Source organism: Salvelinus fontinalis, chromosome 30 (assembly GCF_029448725.1).
Source record: "Salvelinus fontinalis isolate EN_2023a chromosome 30, ASM2944872v1, whole genome shotgun sequence".
NCBI classification, from domain to species: domain Eukaryota; kingdom Metazoa; phylum Chordata; class Actinopteri; order Salmoniformes; family Salmonidae; genus Salvelinus; species Salvelinus fontinalis.
Genome location: NC_074694.1, coordinates 25,375,218 through 25,388,813, shown reverse-complemented (window position 1 = coordinate 25,388,813; position 13,596 = coordinate 25,375,218). Strand labels below are relative to the sequence as shown.

The following is a 13,596-nucleotide window of genomic DNA, read 5'->3' as shown; positions in this document are numbered from 1 at the left end:
TAGTCTGGCTTTTTTATGGCGGTTTTGGAGCAGTGGCTTCTTCCTTGCTGAGCAGCCTTTCAGGTTATGCCGATATTGGACTCGTTTTACTGTGAATATAGATACTTTTGTACCTGTTTCCTCCAGGATCTTCACAAGGTCCTTTGCTGGTGTTCTGGGATCGATTTGCACTTTTCGCACCAAAGTATGGTCATCTCTAGGAGACAGAACGCGTCTCCTTCCTGAGCGGTATGATGGCTCAGGGGTCCCATGGTGTTTGTACTTGCGTACTATTGTTTGTACAGATGAACGTCGTATCTTCAGGCGTTTGGAAATTGCTCCCAAGGATGAACCAGACTTGTGGAGGTCTACAATTTTTTTTCTGAGGTCTTTACTGATTTCTTTAGATTTTCCCATGATGTCAAGCAAAGAGGCACTCAGTTTGAAGGTAGGCCTTGAAATACATCCACAGGTACACATCCAATTGACTCAAATTATGTCAATTAGCCTATCAGAAGCTTCTAAAGCCATGACATAATTTTCTGGAATTTTTCAAGCTGTTTAAAGGCACAGTCAACTTAGTGTATGTAAACTTCTGACCCACCGGGATTGTGATACAGTGAATTATAAGTGAAATAATCTGTCTGTCAATGTCCTAACCGACTTGCCAAAACTATAGTTTGTTAACAAGACATTTTTGGAGTGGTTGAAAAACTAGTTTTAATGACTCCAACCTAAGTGTATTTAAACTTCCAACTTCAACTGTAGCTAACTAGAAATTAATCAAATATCTAGTTAGCTAGCTCAGCTTTGTAAATATGAGTGTCTGTGAGAGAGACTATGTTGAACATGTCCTAATGGTAGTCTAACATTGTGTCGTCATCACAGCCTCCGTCTGAGGAGAAGATTAACGGTATCCTCCTGGGCTTCCGGATACGGTACCGGGAGCTCCTGTACGACCATCTCCGCAGTTTCTCCGTACGCACTGCCAACAGCCCCTCTGCTACCTGGGCCGAGCTCACCTGTGAGTAACAGCCTTCCCACAACCTCCTTGTAACTTTTCCACAACCTTACATCAACCTCTCCACAAGTCCCCTACAACCTCTGCACAAGGTCACACAGAACTCCATCAGAACATGTACAAAACTTGCCCTCCTTGTCTTCCTGTAACTCTGTGGTTGTGCATGGCAAATCTTACTCTATAGTCTCTCTTATAATCAGTTATGATCAGTCCTATCTTATGTTTAATGTAGAGCTGTTATGTTATATCTGTGCAATATATCATTTCTCTTTGATTAAGTTATTGTGGGTTTCTCTGACTGTGTATTTTTCACTGGTTCTTGCACTGTCAGAGCAGTCACAGAGTGCATTAACGCAATGACATGTCTCTCCTCTACTCATGCCCTCTCTCTTCTGGCTGCCCCCACTCACGCTCATGTTTGACCCCTCACCTGCTCCCTCACAGCCCCCTACAGCGTGCGAAACCTGAGCGAGTCCTCTCTCACCCAGTATGAGCTGGATAGTAAGTCCTCACATGCCTGCCAACCCTTCACACTCTGTCTCACTGCTGATGAAATACACACTGAACACCACAGAGCCCTAGTAATGGCACACACACTTGCACACACACACACACACACACACATTAATTTAGTTATAAAGCAAAAGGAAGTTAGTCAGTGTGTAAGCTCTAGCCATGTAGATGATTAACCCAGCTGCCTTGTCTTGTGTGTGTCAGGAAATACACAGTAAAAATTGAGTTTACTAAATCTAATGAAGTCGTTACCATATTTGTTTGTCTGTTCTGACAGTGAGCTCAAACAGACCACTGTGTGGGCCCTGATTTAAAGATGCCTTGTCTACTGTCTATGTGGATATTGTATGTTCAATAGGATTCGCCGGGAAGACTTGCTTGTCCAGTCCAAGTTTTATGGGCTCATGTACTTGTATTTCTTTTGTCAAGCATCACAAAACCAGACGGTCACATATTTTCAGTGTATTTCTTTCCAGTACGCAACAACTATCCAATTACATCCTTGGATAGATTCTAACTACTGCATAAGACATATTTACAAAATCAACAAATGTATTTTCTGGCATGTATTGATCGCCCTTACAAAAGAGGTTTCTCGCATCAAGGATCCTTCCTGTTCAAATAAAGGTCAAAAAAAATGTTGGGGTGATGGTGGGTTGTTGTTTAATGTCAGTGTTGTTCCTTGTTTTCCAGACCTGAGCAAACACAAGCGCTATGAGATCAGGATGAGTGTTTATAATGTCGTGGGGGAGGGACCAACTAGCACACCACAGGAAGTGTTTGTCGGAGAGGCAGGTAAGTCGCTCAGTGAGGTGGGGAGGTTACACACAACAAACGCACAATCTCTCTCTCGCGCTCTCTCTCTCTCTCTCGCGCGCGCTCTCTCTCTCACACTCTCTCTCTATCTCTCTCTCTCTCTCTCTCTCTCTCTCATTTCAATCCTTTCCTCAACAGAGTCTATAGTTGTACTATTCTGTGTGGTCAGTCTATAGTTCTACTATTCCTGGTGGTCAGATAGTCTATAGTTCTACTATTCTTGGTGGTCAGATAGTCTATAGTTCTACTATTCAGGTCCTATCTGACCACCAAGAATAGTAGAACTATAGACTATCTGACCACCCAGAATAGTAGAACTATAGACTATCTGACCACCCAGAATAGTAGAACTATAGACTATCTGACCACCCTGAATAATAGAACTATAGACTATCTGACCACCCATAATAGTAGAACTATAGACTATCTAACAACCCTGAATAGTAGAACTATAGACTATCTGACCACCCTGAATAGTAGAACTATAGACTATCTGACCACCAAGAATAGTAGAACTATAGACTATCTGACCACCTTGAAGGCAGGGGGATTCTGCTTGTCGAGCTATTCTTGGCAAATGTTTATTGGATTGGTACCATTTAAAAATGTATTCAGGTTGCAGGATAAGTTTGTTTTTATTAAATGTGACTGTGTGAGCCTGGGCATAAAGTGAGAGTAGTTTCCCCTGTTCTCATCTGTAAAGCTATCATTCCACACACAGGCAGCTAGACAGTAGTGTTTCCAGAAGCAGTGAGGAGAAAAACCCACTGAAACTGATTCCACTGATATTTCTTCTGTTTTGTTTCTACCTGAGTTTTTGCTAGATTTTTATTCCTTCTTTTTTCACAGTACCCACTGCCCCACCCCAGAACGTGGCCATCCAAACAGCAACGGCCACCCAGCTGGATGTGACGTGGGAGTCTCCTCCATTGGACACTCAGAACGGAGACATCCAGGGCTACAAGGTAAGTTGGTTTCACAAGAATTCCATACCATAGAATTCGAATCATTTTAATCATTACAGTCAAAATCATTCAAATGTATTAACAGTTACAAGTTTCTGCGTGACTCTTTAATCACCGTGGGATGTAAAGGATATCTTTACTATGAGCTAATATGTGTCTGTTTTCCATATCTCCTCCTCCCTCCAGGTGTACTTCTGGGAGTTCCAGCGTAAGAACGAGACAGAGAGGCTGCGGACCCTGTTCTTGCCAGAGGGAGGGGTCAAGCTGAAGAACTTGACTGGATACACCACCTACATGATAAGTGTGGCCCCCTTCAACGCAGCTGGGGACGGGCCCCGGAGCCCCCCGACCAGGGGCCGCACACAGCAGGCTGGTAAGCATACTGTCATGTATATTGTATACAGTAAACAGTATACTGCCATGTAAAGAAACCCACAGGAGTTGTATGTTTCTTAAAATGAAAGGAAAGCAATTTTATTGACTTAAATTCAAATTCCTCCTCCAACTCCCTCAAACATTCCAAGGGTTTCTATCTGTGAGCTTTTATACGATGCACCTAATGTTGGTGTCAGCATGCCAAGCCAGAAATGTTAGAAACCACACGGCATAAACATCAGTTCCCTATCAATGGCCTCTTTCAGTCTCTTGACTCATCCGCTGGTTTCCTGGACAGTCTTGTTTGGTATGAGATGGTATGAAAATGTTTAGAGGCTATTTTTTTTGTTCTTTGGAGTTTTTTGTCTCAAAACTCCTTCCTGTGGTTTCTTGGAAATGCATTCTCTCTGGCACAGTGATCTAAATAGCAACATAAGACAGTCGCCAGATTGTTTTTCCCTCCAAAGATCATCCTCCCCCCTCCTTTCTGTACAGTCACTGTAGAAATGTGTTTTTCATCCGATCCCCTTGTAAATTGTTTTGCAGTTTACTGTGTTTGATATCTCAAGGGGGAGGGGAGGCGTGGGTTGGAAGACACAGAGGGGGGATGTGCTCTAACCTTTTAGGCGAGAGACGGAATAGATGGAAGCAGATGACAAGTGTGTTGAGGAGAGGGCAAGAGAGGGAGGAGAAGAAATACACAGGGCTGATAGCAGGAGGCTCATCACACAATGAAGTCTGTGTTTGAGGGTTCCAAATAGTCCTGCTCAACGACTTAAGAGAACAGGAGAGCTGTGTTCTTTGTACAGTAGTAGTGTCACAAGCTCATCTATGTCACTAGCCTATTATTACTGGAGCCTGACGGTATGATGGCTGTCATGCACTGGGGACATTAAATGACTCTAAAAGCAAACAGCACATCATCAATAGTTTTGAAATGACTTTGCGTCTTCAAAATCGAGAGCATCCATCACATGCACACATAGGCCTGGGTTAAGAGGCTGAGACAATAAAAAGGGCCTTGGCTAATGCGAGCCGGAAAGGGTCATAGAAGCAGGAGCCTATCTCTTGTTTCTGTAGTGTGAGGCAGAAGTACACCCCCTGGACGCTAGTCTGTCAAAGGGCCATCCTAATGTACACATTCCAAAATATAACTGTACATTCCTCTGACACCCTAACCTCTGACCTGTGTGTCCTCTGACCTCCAGCCCCCAGCGCTCCCAGCTTCATCCACTTCAGTGAGCTGACCACTACTTCAGTCAACGTGTCCTGGGGCGAGCCCACCTACCCCAACGGCATCCTGGAGGGCTACCGGCTGGTCTACGAGCCCTGCACCCCTGTGGACGGTAAGACACCCCCTCAACCTGTTCGACGCATCCCACCTCACATCTGACAACTCACCCATCTCTGAGGATGCATCCCAAATTACACCCTATTCCTTTGTAGTGCACTACTTTTGACCAGGGCCCTAAGGGCCCTTATCAAAAGTAGTGCCCTATATAGGGGAATAGAGTGTCATTTAGGACACAACCCGAGTCTCTCTCACTGTATGAGGGTAAGCTAAACATCAACATACCTAATAACTACATTGAAAAACTATATTTTTCCATTGCTGAGTGAGTGGTGGCCATTATTTCCTTTGTTGACGCCAAATAGCATGCTGAATCAGTTGATAATGTTGCTATGTTAACCCTTTTCATTCATTTCCCATGTATGTCCCAACAACTGTTGGAGTGTGCCAGTGTGTGTGTGTGTGTGTGTGTGTGTGTGTGTGTGTGTGTGTGTGTGTGTGTGTGTGTGTGTGTGCGTGTGCGTGTGCGTGTGCGTGTGCGTGTGCGTGTGCGTGTGCGTGTGTGTGTGTGTGTTGTTCCAATCCAGTCCCTGGGTATTAGCCCCACTCTAAATGTGGTGTGTTTGTCTAGAGTCTACCGTGGCCTGTGCCGACTGTCTTCACTCCCCCTCCCCCCCAGGCGTCAGTAAGATAGTGACGGTGGACGTCAAAGGGGCCCCGTTCTGGATGAAGATTAAGGATCTGGCTGACGGGGTTACCTACAACTTCAGGATCCGGGCCAAGACGTTCACCTATGGGCCTGAGGTGGAGGCTAACATCACCATGGGGCCTGGGGAAGGTTTGTCTACCTCTGGCTGAGGCCCATATCCTGACTTGCAATATGCACACTTAACTCAACCTTCTGTGCAAATACTTAATTGACATCAATGAATGATTTACAAATGCCAGAGTGTGCGGATCTCAAGTTAAGCTTAGGCCCTGAATATGCCCTAATATTTTGAAGGTATATTGAGGTTGCCTGACCCTCAAACCTTTCTCTAACCTTTGACCACCATGCAGGAGCCCCCGGCCCCCCTGGAGAGCCCTTCATCTCTCGCTATGGCTCAGCTCTGACTATCCACTGGGCTAACGGTGACCCAGGGAGGTCGCCTATCACACGCTACGTCATCGAGGCCAGACCCTCAGGTATATACACCCAACACGTGACATACTGGACTGGACTCCACTTGCTTGACTTATTCCCTTTAGCTTCTAGTGGAGCAAAGGGCCTCAACTGTACATCTCCAGCGAACTATGTTCTGGACAGTTTTCATTTCTGGCGCTGGTGGACATATTGGATACTTCCAGATTGATCCACAGTTCACAATCCTTTCCAATCATGCAATCTGTTAACCCAGCTTGGTACTTGCTTCCACAGGAATAATATGATTTAGAATAGGGTGTCAATATGGTCCCAACAGACGATGATGTTTACTCACTATTCTTTTAATGGAGTATTGATTGGGGTGCAGCGGAGCTTGAGACGTAACGACAGGTTTCGTCTGTGATTGACAGCTGTACAGCGGGAATAGAGGAATGATGGATGGAGGCACATAGAGAGGGATGGATTACACCACTGGTGACTTGAGGAATGGGTGGATGGGAGTGGGGGGCACTGAGCCCCAGATGTTAAGAAAGTATCATGCAGATTCACTTGGTAGCATGTGAGCCTGTCCCTAACAACATCAGTAGGACTACTCAGCTGTCCATATTACTAGTTACTATGTCACAGTTTTTCATTGTCAGGAAAAACTCCTGGCGCTACTACAGATGAACTTTACCCTTCATATCTCCGTACTTCACTAGTGACATAAACTTTAAATGAACTCTGGTGTTGGCTGATGTTCTTGAGCACTCCATAAACATCAAACTCCTAGGAAGATTTATGGTTATTAGCACTTAGCCCTTATGGATTCTGGCAGCCATTACGAAAGCAAACATGAAACATGCCATAATATTCCATCTTGTGAATCATACCTACTGTCTTTTTATACGGTTGTGTACCTCTCAAAGACAAGAGAGCATTATGGGAGATTTACAATATATGAATTGCATGATGTTTATATGGTTTGAATTACCTTGGATATAGCCAGATTATGTTTTATACTAACGTATGGGCTTTTAAATGGGCTTTTCTATCGATTATATAATGACTACTTTCAGTCTCGTTTACCGCAGTTTTTTCATGTTTGATTACTACTCATCCAAAAACCTTCTTCTACTTCTTCTACTCTGCCAACAGATGAAGGCTTGTGGGATATCTTGATCAAGGACATCCCAAAGGAAGTGACGTCATACACCTTCAACATGGACATTCTGAAGCAAGGAGTTAGTTATGACTTCCGGGTCATTGGAGTGAACGACTACGGCTACGGATCTCCTAGTCCACCCTCAGCCTCCATATCTGGTGAGTTATTTCATATATCTATGTCCCAAATGTCACCCTATTCCCTAGTGCACTGCTTTTGACCAGGGTCCATAGGGGTGACATTTGGGACACAATGGTAATTGAACTTCAGGTTTTCATGTTAATCAATGAGAAAATCTTACCTCCTTTTATAGAATTTAAGAATAATCAGTGTAACAGAAAATATATCGTTTTCAGATGCACCCGTTGCATCAGTGCTCCCTGCTCTGTCCCTGTGTTTAGTCCAGTTGTTATATTGCGCGTGTTCTTCTCCTCTAGCCAAAAAGGTGGCGCCGTTCTATGAGGAGTGGTGGTTCCTTGTGGTGGTGGCTCTCGTGGGACTCATCTTCATCCTCCTACTGGTCTTCATCCTTATCATCAGAGGACAGAGCAAGAAGTACGCCAAGAAGTCTGAATCAGGTGAGAGGTCGAGCGGAAGACATGATCAGCATCATATTACTAGACAACAAGGTCTTTGTTATGTTCCTTTTTATCTCAAAGATTCTGTATTTCTATTCTACAGTGGTCTACTTTTGGCATATAGCCTATGGGGGGGAGAGAGAGAGAAGGAGAAAGAGGGGAAAGGGGAAGTAAAGGGGGAGAGGGGGAGAAGTGGTGGATAGAGAGAGAGAGACAGGGAGAAATGAGAGAAAGAGACAGTGATCTGTAGAGGAGGAGTATAGTAGGGGGCCTATCTAGTTGTACAGTTTGCTCCTCTCTGACATCAGCAGGTATTTCCTCTGCCTCAGCACTTCTCTCTGCTGTGTGGCGCTGCCAGTGCCAGGCTGCCAGGCTGGGGCAACCCACGGGTCTGAAACACAAGAGGTCTTTTCTTCTCTTCTCTCCCTTCTCTCTCGTCTCTCGCTTCCCTCCCTTCTCTGCTCTCTAACACAGAGATACTCTCACAGACCCCCTGTAACCCCCCTCATGGAATACTGGACCGGTGCACGTTTACAAATCAGCTCGTTATAGTGACTAAATGTTTGCAGAACGACAGCTTTGCCGCCAGATGCCCTTGGAGGGGTCTGCTGTGTAAGGGGGGTAGTAGATGTTTGGACCCTTTCCTTCTCGTAGATTCCCACTTCACTCATAGGCAGGGATAATATTCTCATACTGTAGACCCAGGCCCTTGGAGTCTGCTGATCAAAGCACTTGCAAAGCAGGGGGAGAGTAGGTCAGAGGGTAGGTCAGAGGGTAGGCCAGAGGGTAGGTCAGAGGGTAGGCCAGAGGGAAGGTCAGAGGGTAGGCCAGAGGGTAGGTCAGAGGGTAGGCCAGAGGGTAGGTCAGAGGGTAGGCCAGAGGGTAGGCCAGAGGGTAGGCCAGAGGGTAGGCCAGAGGGTAGGGCAGAGGGTAGGTCAGAGGGTAGGCTAGAGGGTAGGTCAGAGGGTAGGCCAGAGGGTAGGCCAGAGGGTAGGTCAGAGGGTAGCCTAGAGGGTAGGTCAGAGGGTAGCCTAGAGGGTAGCCTAGAGGGTAGGTCAGAGGGTAGACCAGAGGGTAGCCTTGAGGGTAGGTCAGAGGGTAGGTCAGAGGGTAGCCTAGAGGGTAGGCCAGAGGGTAGGCCAGAGGGTAGGCCAGAGGGTAGACCAGAGGGTAGACCAGAGGGTAGGTCAGAGGGTAGGTCAGAGGGTAGGTCAGAGGGTAGAACAGCGGGTAGCCTAGAGGGTAGCCTACAGGGTAGGCCAGAGGGTAGGCCAGAGGGTAGCCTAGAGGGTAGCCTAGAGGGTAGCCTAGAGGGTAGGTCAGAGGGTAGCCTAGAGGGTAGGCCAGAGGGTAGGCCAGAGGGTAGGTCAGAGGGTAGCCTAGAGGGTAGGCCAGAGGGTAGCCTAGAGGGTAGGTCAGAGGGTAGGCCAGAGGGTAGCCTAGAGGGTAGGTCAGAGGGTAGGTCAGAGGGTAGGCCAGAGGGTAGCCTAGAGGGTAGGTCAGAGGGTAGGCCAGAGGGTAGCCTAGAGGGTAGGCCAGAGGGTAGGCCAGAGGGTAGGCCAGAGGGTAGACCAGAGGGTAGGTCAGAGGGTAGATCAGAGGGTAGGTCAGAGGGTAGAACAGAGGGTAGAACAGAGGGTAGGCCAGAGGGTAGGTCAGAGGGTAGCCTAGAGGGTAGCCTACAGGGTAGGCCAGAGGGTAGGCCAGAGGGTAGCCTAGAGGGTAGCCTAGAGGGTAGCCTAGAGGGTAGCCTAGAGGGTAGGCCAGAGGGTAGGCCAGAGGGTAGGCCAGAGGGTAGGCCAGAGAAGCAACAAGACACATTTTAGATCTGTGTCTGTCCATCAACATCATCTCATAAGGCTATTGACCTGGACTTTGTTTTTGTTTAGGTTTAAAGGCAGTTTTTTTGTTGTTGAATCTTGTGGAATCTGTTATCAATGTTTAGATTCCTGGCTAAACTCACCTAATATACTGGTGATGACATCATTGTGGTATTTCCAGTCACTCTTCTAGTTTCTATTGAACTCAGTAGTAACAGTAGTAGTGGTAGAGTACAATACATAGCATATGCATAACATCCATTCATGATCCATCATCTTGTGTTTCTATAGAACTCAACGGATATGCCCCAAATGGCACCCTATTCCCTATGTAGTGCACTACTTTTGACCAGGACCCATAGGGTGCCATTTGGGACAGAACCATACAATAGTAACAGTACTAAAGCTGATCCACCCCTAAATTGTTATTTTTTTAAACAGTACTAGAGTGGGCTTCTGTACATGACATACATAATACAACATCCATGCAACCTCTTCACAGCATCACTAACCCCCACCTGCCTGTCCGTCCATCCCTCTGGCCTGTGGTCACACAGTGTCTCCCTATGTGTGTTCATCAGGGAACAACTCTAACTGTAATGCCCTGACCCATGGAGATATGGTCAGCCTGGACGAGGGACGCTTCCCCGCCCTGGAACTCAACAACCGCCGGCTGTCCGTCAAGAACTCCTTCTGCCGTAAGAACGGCGTCTACACCAGGTCAGTAACTAGTATGCTAGCTGTTCTGGTAGACTTCCAGGCATTGCGCTAACGCTAGTTAGCTATGGTTCGCGAAACTACCTTCAACTACCTTCAAACTGCACGCAGACATAAAAATGGTATCCATGAGTTCATCTGACTTATTGTCAAAATCTTGCACTACCCCATTAAATTGACTGGTTTGAATATGTTTATGGTACTGTATACTGTACCATACGGTACACAATAGTAATTATTATGGTTCTGTGTTTGTCATGCCTTGAAAGGACTTTATGCTGGAATGGATTGGAATGGATACTCCTATAAAACTCTGTTTCCACTGTAAAACAGTACACACAGAGAACTGCTGCTTTTTCTAATGAGGCAGTATATTACAGACCTGGGTTCAAGTACTATTTAAAATCTTTCAAAACCATTAAGCATTCGCTTTAGCTTGCCTGGATTGCCAGATGGGCAGGATCTGTACTTTTATGACTATTCTATTGGTTCCATTGCACCAGGCAAGATCAATCAAGCCCAGCCAAAGTATTTGAAATTGTTTTTGAACCCAGGTCTGGAATATTCCACTGTCCACAGCTTAATTGTTGATGAGTTCATTACCTTGTCTCTGTTAATCTCATTGTCTGGCACTTTGGACCAGTGATCTGAATGGCAGCTGACCAAACTCACCAGGAGGGACTGAATATGGATTGAGTCACAGTTATAAACCCATGACCCTTTATTTTCCATTAGATCACCACAGTTGCAAAGCTACCTCTAATTTACCGAAGTTACCAGAAATGTCTATAATTTTGGTAATTTATGGTAATTTTGGTAATTTATACTTGAAAAGTGTTCATATATAGTATTAAAAAAAAAGAATATATATATATATATATATATCTGTGTCCATATTGTCCATGAGTTTCTAGTGGATAGACCATATGGTTCAAGAGAAAATAGACTAATTAATTAAAAAAGCATGTAATCAACAATGGTATTCTTTTTACTTAACTCTGCAACTCTTCCAACTATTGACTTTTTTCATAATTGTCATCAGTTTGGCGCCAAAACATTTACAACAAAGACATATTGACATAGTAAAAAAAAGGGTTTAATAAAATATATAAAGGATAATTTCATTCTGAAACCCTCATATTAAACACCAATGGTATTCACTAAGCTAATGGTTTATATTCAGGATAATGTTTTACAGCTTTGTCATTATTCTAATCATCTTATTTGATTATTTTATGTATTTTACATGTGATAAGGCCCCACAGAGGGCCAGAGATAATTAAAGACACCTGTGATAATCTGAAGTACCCAACAAGGTACAAATTACCAAAATCCTGGTAGTTTACTGGTAACGTTAGAAAGTTACCAGCAGTAATATGCCCTCCCTTTGCAACCATACCCAGTGTGTATTCATATTGTCTTGCCATATTATGAGCGATCACAGCATTGCCACTATTGGAATTGGTCTTTTATTTCTGTGTTTTATCAGTACATTAGGAATGACCACCATATTGCAATATATTGCAGGCTCTGTGTGGAGTGTGTAATTGTGTGTGTAGTATTGCCAGCGCGATGGTATTAGGTTAGAGGAGATAGTATTAAGATGAGTCTGACTGACTGTGCGAGCATCCCAAGTAGAGCACTAAATAGGGAATAGGGCTCCATTTGGGACTGACGGATTGCGAGCTCACAACAACCAGCTGGAGAGCCAGGTGCCTTCTGCTCTGATGTTCTGATGCTGTGCCCGGGGGAATTTGCCCTGTCCTTTATCCACGGGAGGTGTGTGTGTGTGTTTGCCCTTGGGGAAGGATCAAAGGTGCCCTGGCCTTTGAGGAGCAGCCAGCTAGCCAAGTGAGAGGAGGGGTGAGAAGAGGAATGCTCAGATGTACCTCTGCTATCTTTGAACTCCCCATAGCTGAGGTGTAAGGAGGGGAATAACTGGAGCCTGCTATCCGTACTGGATCTCCTCACTCTGAGGAAGAGAGGATTGAAACAGTGTTGCTCTATTGTGTTGTTTGAGCCAGTGTGTTTACATCTACAGTGATACGTGAAGGAATGAGGGTGTGAGTTAAAGAAGCGTGAAGCACTCCCAGAGTGCACTGTGCTGTGGAACGCTAGAGCACCTATTGTTAATGAGTCCCACGGGCTTGAGGAAGGGGGCAGAGGAGGGGGTGATGTGGGGTGTATGGGTGGATTACACCCCTTAGGCATTCACTATAGACCCACCCACCTACTACCCCTACTAGATTACTACCTCTGAGGGTTTAGAGCATGAGGTAGTCACCTCATACAAGTACTTGGGAGTATGGCAAGACTGTCCTTTTTATTTGTATTTGTATTTCACCTTTATTTCTCTCAGCACATATCAAAGCTGCAGGCAAGTTAAATCTAGACTTGGTTTCCTCTATCGTAATCGCTCCTCTTTCACCCCAGCTGCCAAACTAACCCTGATTCAGATGACCATCCTAGCCATGCTAGATTACGGAGACGTAATTTATAGATCGTCAGGTAAGGGTGCTCTCGAGTGGCTAGATGTTCTTTACCATTCAGCCGTCAGATTTGCCACCAATGCTCCTTATAGGACACATCACTGCACTCTATACTCCTGCACTCTAACTGGTCATCTTTGTTAACCGTCGCAAGACCCACTGGTTAATGCTTATTTATAAAACCCTCTTAGGCCTCACTCCCCCCTATCTGAGATATCTACTGCAGCCCTCATCCTCCACATACAACACCCGTTCTGCCAGTCACATTATGTTAAAGGTCCCCAAAGCACACACATCCCTGGATCGCTCCTATTTTCAGTTCACTGCAGCTAGCGACTGGAACAAGCTGCAACAAACACAAAAACTGGACAGTTTTATCTCAATCTCTTCATTCAAAGACTCAATCAAGGACACTCTTACTGACAGTTGTGGCTGCTTTGTGTGATGTATTGTTGTCTCTACCTTCTTGCCCTTTGTGCTGTTGTCTGTGCCCAATAATGTTTGTACCATGTTTTGTGCTGCTACCATGTAGTGTTGCTACCATGTTGTTGTCATGTTGTGTTGCTACCATGCTATGTTGTCATGTGTTGCTACCTTGCTATGATGTTGTCTTAGGTCCCTCTTTATGTAGTGTTGTGTTGTCTCTCTTGTCGTGATGTGTGTTTTGTCCTATATTTTTTATTTATTTTTGACATTTTTAATCTCAGCCCCCGTCCCCGTAGGAGGTCTTTTGCCTTTTCGTCG

General features: G+C 45.3%; 1 protein-coding gene across 10 annotated transcripts in view; it reads left to right on the top strand.

Moving 5' to 3' along the window:
• The window catches only part of sdk2b (sidekick cell adhesion molecule 2b), a 506,291-nt gene that overhangs the window by 469,470 nt on the left and 23,225 nt on the right, over positions 1 to 13,596 (top strand). For 4 of the 10 annotated variants that reach the window (XM_055890148.1, XM_055890142.1, XM_055890146.1 and 1 more), the window contains exons 33-43: positions 868 to 1,003; positions 1,445 to 1,501; positions 2,207 to 2,308; positions 3,179 to 3,294; positions 3,481 to 3,667; positions 4,878 to 5,015; positions 5,592 to 5,798; positions 6,020 to 6,145; positions 7,242 to 7,406; positions 7,686 to 7,826; positions 10,204 to 10,366. In XM_055890148.1, the coding sequence (XP_055746123.1) occupies positions 868 to 1,003; positions 1,445 to 1,501; positions 2,207 to 2,308; positions 3,179 to 3,294; positions 3,481 to 3,667; positions 4,878 to 5,015; positions 5,592 to 5,798; positions 6,020 to 6,145; positions 7,242 to 7,406; positions 7,686 to 7,826; positions 10,204 to 10,366 (1,538 nt within the window). The remainder of the gene's footprint in view (positions 1 to 867; positions 1,004 to 1,444; positions 1,502 to 2,206; positions 2,309 to 3,178; positions 3,295 to 3,480; positions 3,668 to 4,877; positions 5,016 to 5,591; positions 5,799 to 6,019; positions 6,146 to 7,241; positions 7,407 to 7,685; positions 7,827 to 10,203; positions 10,367 to 13,596) is intronic. The other 6 variants (XM_055890149.1, XM_055890144.1, XM_055890143.1 and 3 more) reach the window with 4 other exon arrangements.